This window comes from Scyliorhinus canicula, chromosome 10, assembly GCF_902713615.1.
Source record: "Scyliorhinus canicula chromosome 10, sScyCan1.1, whole genome shotgun sequence".
In the NCBI taxonomy this organism is placed as follows: domain Eukaryota; kingdom Metazoa; phylum Chordata; class Chondrichthyes; order Carcharhiniformes; family Scyliorhinidae; genus Scyliorhinus; species Scyliorhinus canicula.
In genome coordinates this window covers 76,776,361-76,783,500 of record NC_052155.1, presented here as the reverse complement: position 1 = coordinate 76,783,500, position 7,140 = coordinate 76,776,361, and the positions used below count along the sequence as shown (strand labels likewise).

Below are 7,140 nucleotides of genomic sequence, written 5' to 3'. Positions count from 1 at the left end.
CACATTTTCCAAAACTTTTAATATTTTCTTTGCCAACAAATTCCAGCTGGATCTTATACTTGTTTATGTCGCAACACGTTCACCTTGCGCGCGATCTACTTCCCTTTACTTATCATCGTGACAGAGTTGAGTTATTGTTTTTGTTGACACGAGAATTCTAAAAGTGGCCTGATGAATCCTGGCACAATAAGCAGCGCAATAGAATGTTTAATTTGGTCTAAATGTTTATGAGTGGGTTATGACTTTGGCCAGATAAACGATGAGAAAGAGTGTTATATTCCGGGAGGAATATCACAAGCTGATGACGTCTATTGGTGATACATGGTCTTAACGTGACTTGCACTGACTCTGAAAAGGGAAGCAGTCTGATTCATGAATAAAAATCCGAGTGCAAGTGTACAACAAACAATAGTTCACAAAAAAAGCTAAGATGTAGACAAATGTTTACAAAGACATCTGTTGCTATGTGTATTTCAAACAGTGTTTGCGAAGATTTCTGATAATTGCATATATATAATAGCGTGGAACCGTGGCAAGTTGAACGGCACCAGAATCTCAGCGACGCCTCAGTGAACTGCCGTGAGGAAGATTTTTTATCAGATCCAGAGCTAAACCTGGACCAGATCGTACACAACACTCAACCAACCTGCGATAGGTATGCGAGAGCCAGCAAAGTTACAATGCAACTGCTGGGCGCTACTGCCTTGCCACAGGATAGGATCGAGAGTTTAGGCTTTGTTTTATTTTGGAAAAAAGAACAATATATATATATTTTTGAAAGAAACTTTTTATTTCTCAATGCCAGGCTGAGGTGCTCGTCAAGTCGAGTTAATTTGTTGAGAGAATTAGGTGCGATAATTTTGCTTTTCGGTTTTAAACTTTCGAAATTCATTCACTTTACAGATTAAGAATGACCAACAACGCGACGATAGGATTTCTGGTTGTGTATGGGATCATAATGCATTGCAGTGTCTACTGTACACCGACTGGAGGGAAGTACCCGGCATTCAGGTACGTGTCTTTCGCTCTGCCATTCACCTTTTCCTGTCCACCTTTCCCATGTGGATCTTTTCCCTGTCAACCCTCCTTTCCCTCAGTGTTATTGTGCTGTCTGCCTCCTTTGCACTGGGCACTGGGCACTGACTCTGCTCCTTGTTGGCTCGCCCGCCCTTTGCATGTGGAGACTTTCTACTTGTTGACAGCGAGTGATGTGACCGCGATCCCGGGCGCCCCGCTCCGGCGCAGCCTGGGCATTTTTTGATCTCCCAGTCTTTGAGAAGCATGGGAAATAGGACGGGATGTGAGTGAGGGCGAGGAGCAGAGAGAGAGAGAGGTTGAAAATGATAATGATAGGGACACAGAGAGTCGTGGTGGGTGGGGTAGAGAGAAATTGTGACATTCAAATAGATTGAGACGGGAAGCCGCGATAAGTTACAGGGTAATGTAGAGTTAAAGGCAGGATATGAAAGGCAGCCGGGAGCAGAGCCACAATGCCAGGTTATTATTCCTTTACAAACGTGCTGAAGGAGTTGGAGGATGGCGCCTTTGAGAATGGTAGGATTTTGAATCCCCCCACCCCTCCCCAAACAGTGGGTTTGATGCCGGATTGTAATTCATCCATCTCCGTGTGATAGGGAAGCATCATCCGAGCCCTTTCGTCAGGTTGCAGCAAGCGCTGTGTTCTCAGAGGGAGCCGGAGGGGCGATGTCTGCCAGTGCTGGTTTAATTGGGGAGGGGGTAGCTCACCACAATCACGCTGAGTAACGGGAGGGAAAGGGAGAAACGTTCAGCATCGATACCGGCCACAGAAAATGCCCCTTTCCCCGGATTGAGCGGACGGCACAGGAAGTGGAGTTTGTGCATGCCTGCTGGCTCTGATGGATTTGAGCGAATGCAGACACTGAGCCTGATGGAATTCCCGGGAGGGCCCCGTGTAAAATCGCGTCAATTACTGTCATGGGGGAGGAGGGGGGGGGGGGGGGGGGGGTGGAGGCAGCATTGCTAAACGCTGCATCAGATCAGGAGCATGAGCTGCAGACTTTAGAAAACTACAGGCCAGCCCTTACCGAAAATTAGAGAGAAAGGGGGGGAGAGAAAAAAACTGCTTAAAGTCCCCAGTTTCCCTGACGGGAGATTGGTCAGGTTTGTAATGTTTATTTGTTTTTAGCAATGCTCTAGTTTTAGTGATTTTTTTCCCCCCAAATTTAATATCTGCAGTCCGGGATGCTGCCTCTTTGGAATACACTGGGAAGCTGCACGATGATAAATGGTGTATTGGATCAGGACCGTAAGAAACCCTGGCAGAAAGAGCAGCTAACCGGGAGGGACCCAGAACTCACCCGGGGAGGCCAGCTTCATTATTATTACCCGGGAGGTTCTTGTAATCATCCGGGAGTCAAAGAAAAATGTCAACATTACTGGCATGGCTACTGAAATTAGCATTTAATAGATAGGATGGCGAATTGTATGCTTAGAACCCCTTTCGTTGGGTAGACTAATGCGCGGGTCGTGAAGATGACTTGGATTCTCGGGGTGTTTATAGCTTTATAATAATCTTTATATTAATCTTTATTGTTACAAGTAGGCTTACATTAACACTGCAATGAAGTTACTATGAAAAGCCCTTTAGCATTACGAATGTCCTCTGGTTTCCTGAGCATGATGGGGTTAACATTAGGAATACATCTGTTATTTGCTGCCGTGCATTATGTTGCTTCAATGATGGTTGATTTGCCGATGAATTTTGTCCCACAACACCAGAGATAATTCATCATTTTGATGATGAACGCCTAGTGTCAGAGGTTTAACAATGTTGAGTGAGGGGATTGTCAGTCGTTCGAACGATTACTGGCAGCACCCAGTATTATTTAATTTTCTGATGGTTATTTCTGTGAATAAACGGGGGGAGGGGGCGGGGGGGGGGGGGGTAAATATGAAGAACGGTCCTGGTTCCATATTGGTTCCTTTGATAACGATTGGAACCGGTGAAGGTAACGAGATTTCGTCTCATAACATACCTGACCTTCTTCCCCTGGGGAGAAACGGGAACATTTTGGAACTTGCCGGGTTGGTCTCGCCAGAACGAGTCATGGAGCAGGTTTGTTTCAATTATTCATACAGACTGTGAAGCCCCGGGAGAATAGGTCAAGCGCCCAATCCCAGAAAGTCTTGTAGTGTCCGGGGATTTCCATTAACAGGGCTATGAATTACTTATGGCAATGTAGGACGTCGGTAACAAGTTGGGCTCCACTTGCTAGTTTGCTCACGTCTGCTGGGTCTGGGTAGACTCTTCAAACGACGCCTCATCTCAATACTAAGCAGGGCTCACCTCCGGCTCCGGGAACCAAGTAAATCGCCAACCCCGAGAACAAAAGCCCAGAGAAATAGAAGTGAGTGTTCATCCACCCACCACCTCCTTATCCCTCCGGTTGAGCGCACATTTTAAAATCTTGTTCTCCCTCCCCAGGGTTGAAGATGAAGCGTATGATGAAGAGGGGAACTCGCTACCTGATCTGACTTACGAAACTGATCGAAACGGCATCCGAATTCCCTCGTCGGTAATTGATGATATGAACACGTTATACTACCCGCCGGAGAAAAGGTAACTCCTTTCATTTTTGTGTCCCCGAAATGTTACCCGACCTTTGTTTAACAGGGCTATTTAGATCAGAGGGTTCTGTTGTGTTATTTCTTGCATACTTAGTTCTCAGACATCCGTTTTATAATTAGGAGACTCAGTTATTGAAGAAGTCCCGAAGGGGTTAAGCAGAACAGGACAGCACAAGACGCGGGGTTGTTTAAAAACAGTGTCAATTTATGTTAATCAATTCAATAATTACCATGCCAGACCCGATCGTCAAGGCAGTGTCGACTGATCCAAAATCCTGCAATATCTTCGCGGCGTTCATTACAGAGAATAGGAATCAGCGTCGGAGCCACATTATCGGCGCATCTGACTTGTATCTTGAACAAATGGTGTGTTTGGTCCTAATGGTGGATCACTGATGTTTTCTTGTACATTGGCCATTGTGTATTTCAGAACACAAAGACACGCGGATGGGCTACTAAATAAACGCCTCAGGGCGTTGTTGGCGCAGGAAATAACAAGAGAGTTCGTCCACTCCCTTATCCCTGACAAACGCAATGGGTAAGTTTTGCACCACTCGATCTTAATATTGTGGGAAAAAAATACAAGGCTCCAAAGAATATCTTTTCTTTCTGGTACCTCCCTGAGGTTGCGTTGCTGCTTCATTGCCATCCCCACCTCGTTCATTCCATTCCCTCCATTAGTTGTCTTTGCCCCATTGCCCCACTCAATCTGCTGAAGCCACATTTGGGACACCCCCCTCGGGAGTGGGACTGTTTACATTCTAGTTCTGGAGATCAGGGACATCACTATTCATGATGCAAGGTCCCCTAAGAAGTAATTGCTTTCATCTGAATCCTATTGATCTGAAAGACCCCGTCCTCCTCTCATCGTTCAACCTTTCCAGATGTTAGTGCGGTTGGAATGGCGCGAGTTTAGTGCAGGATGCGTTTGAACCTATCAGGAGTTGCAGATGTGATATGCAAGCGGTGTCGGAGTCTTGATTTTATTTTTTATCTGCAGTGACAGCAGTATTGAGAAGGACACAGAGCCCCTGTCAAAGCGACATTCCGATGGCATCTTTACCGACAGCTACAGCCGTTACAGGAAACAAATGGCTGTCAAGAAATACCTGGCAGCTGTCTTGGGCAAAAGGTATAAACAAAGAGTTAAAAATAAAGGACGCCGAGTATTCTATTTGTAGCGATGAGTGATCACCCACCCTACGTATACAGCCCCATCCAAGATTCGTTCCAAACGACTGAATAATCATCGCTCCTCTGTTATTTAAACATGTATTTATGTATGAAGTAAAGCCATTAAAAACGAATATTTTGATAAAAATATTGTTTTTTGTAAAACACTATAAGAACGCACAAATCTACATTGTGGACGATTCATGTTTGGGTTATATATTACAGAGCAGTTCATACAAAGCGTGCACAAGAACAATATCCGTCTGCGTGGCTGATTTTATATGAAATACATAGCTATAATCGGTGTAGGTATATTGGGATATTGCTTCTGTTTTTTGTGCATATGCTGTATTCAAACTAAAATTAAAAGGATAGTGTTTTTCATCCACAACAGCCCTGAAGATATTAATATTACCCAAATTTTCGACGACATAGACATTGATGCTCTGCTTAGGCTACTTGAAGGGGATTATGATATTGGTTTGGGAGAATTGCTGCAGCAGATTCCCTTGTCGGTGAGTTCCAACACAGGCTGCTTTCACACAAGCCAAAATTAAACTCACGCCCCATCCCACCACTGACTAAATAGCTTCTCCACATTTATACAATCGACTTCAAACTCATATGTCGCGCCTAGTCACCAGGTTTGAAACAGCCAAGTCACCTCGAGCGCCAAGGAGCAGGGTGTTGGCGAAGAATGGAAAAGGGGCCCTTGACGGGGTATTTGATGTATGTTAAACGATGCTCCTGCCGTTTGGGAATGGTTGCAGATGTGGGGGAGGGAGGGGAGGGGGATCAGCTGTGCACGGGCACAAGGACCACATTTTAACACCCACATCGTGTACTGCAGATCAGCCCCCCTCCCACCAAAAAAAGGCGTGGACAGATTGGGGTGCCCTTCAGGAAATACAAAAGTTCACGATCTTGTTCCGAGTTTGCCACGGGGCACCCGCCTCCAAAGGAAGGCACTGAGAATTCCCCGTCAGTATTGGAGGCAGCCTCACAAAACTCTGGAGCAATATTGTGACAAAGTGCTGCTTCCCCTCAGACCCGGAATGCCGGTAATCTCATCGATGTGGGGGTTACTTAGATGCTTTTGAGGGTTAAATTGAAAACTCGTGTCGATTTCCGTACCCAAAGGTGATCTTAAAGTCGATCATCGAAGCAAAAAAATGTTCTGGCAGCCAAAGAAATTGAAGTGGCCGGTTGGCTGTGTGAGCAGTGAGGTTTCTGTTGACCAGGGCGACTACAGCAGCCATGTGAGTTTGGAGAGTTGAGACACCGCCTCGGCAAAAGGCGCGAAACGCCTCCCCCCTCCCCCCCCCCCCCCCCCCCCCCCACTGTATAAAGGATCAAACATTGTGCATTATTTAAAACTTCGGTAGAAACGCCCCTGGCCATTGAGCCCTAAACGGATCACGGTACAAAAAAAGCCACTCAAATGACGCGGTGTCTTGTCAGTAGAAATAAGGAAGAAAACGCCACGCAAGGCGGAAGTTTTCCGGTATCCTAGTAACTCATAGGCATTTGGATCTATGCCTGTCTGAAATCAATCTTATTTTAATTTTGCATTCTCCTCCAGGCAAATTGACCCAGGATGCAGCTCTGGTGCCTTGATTCGTCATGTAAACCGACATGAATTACAGAGGGTTTCTTTTTGGTTTTTCCTTTTCTTTTTTTTTAAAAAGCGGCCCTACATTGCTGCAACCCATCACCATCCATTTCAGCCTTTTAACAGTTCGCCGATCTCGTGGTGTGTGTCGTTGCAAGTTGTGGAGTCGCTGATGTGTGTACTGCGCTCAGTATGGCCGGCATCACTCACTATTCTAGACGTTTCAATGAAATGCTGTTGCTTGCTTCATGTTCGCGCGCGTGGCCTTTTGTTTGTGTGTATAACCATAGGGACACCAAATGCCTTACTAAACTTTACACAGACTATTGATTAATCCTGATTAAACAGTAATAGAAACTGCAATTCTTGGACCCCTTTTTATTTGCACGGTGGGGTAAATTAAGGAATCCAAACGATTCGAGGCAGGCAGATGTATTTCGAGGAGGAACCGATGGTTCATTGTCTCCCCACACACTTGGGAAAGTTTACACGAATACGTTCACTTTCATATTTCGCTTGATCTTCGCACGTGCTTCAAGAAGGGTTGACCCTGATGCTAGAACCAATGCTTTCGAACGATATTCATTCTAACTCCTTCAGCGTTCTGTGAGGGGCCGAAGTACAAGTAGAATCATTTTATGGACAATACGCTATCTTTCTTACCGCACAGCTCCTCGGGCTGGTTTATGGAAAGCATTCTGAAGTCTAACAATTACCTTCCAATTTAACCAGACACTGCAATAGCA

At 45.5% G+C, this 7,140-nt stretch overlaps 1 protein-coding gene across 6 annotated transcripts; it reads left to right on the top strand.

The window, feature by feature from the left end:
* The first annotated feature begins 257 nt into the window (after positions 1-257).
* On the top strand, positions 258-6,757 carry LOC119972463 (glucagon family neuropeptides-like). 6 transcript variants are annotated; one of them, XM_038809198.1, is made up of 7 exons: positions 264-655; positions 904-1,011; positions 3,467-3,601; positions 4,040-4,147; positions 4,610-4,741; positions 5,177-5,297; positions 6,365-6,757. In XM_038809198.1, the coding sequence occupies exons 2-7, from the start codon at positions 911-913 to the stop codon at positions 6,371-6,373; spliced, it is 606 nt and encodes a 201-aa protein (XP_038665126.1). In that variant the 5' UTR covers positions 264-655; positions 904-910; the 3' UTR covers positions 6,374-6,757. The 6 variants fall into 6 exon arrangements, with proteins under 6 accessions (XP_038665125.1, XP_038665126.1, XP_038665127.1 ...); XM_038809197.1 differs by having other exon boundaries at positions 258-655; positions 5,177-6,757; XM_038809199.1 differs by lacking the exons at positions 5,177-5,297; positions 6,365-6,757 and having other exon boundaries at positions 306-655; positions 4,610-4,930.
* The last annotated feature ends 383 nt before the right edge of the window (positions 6,758-7,140 follow it).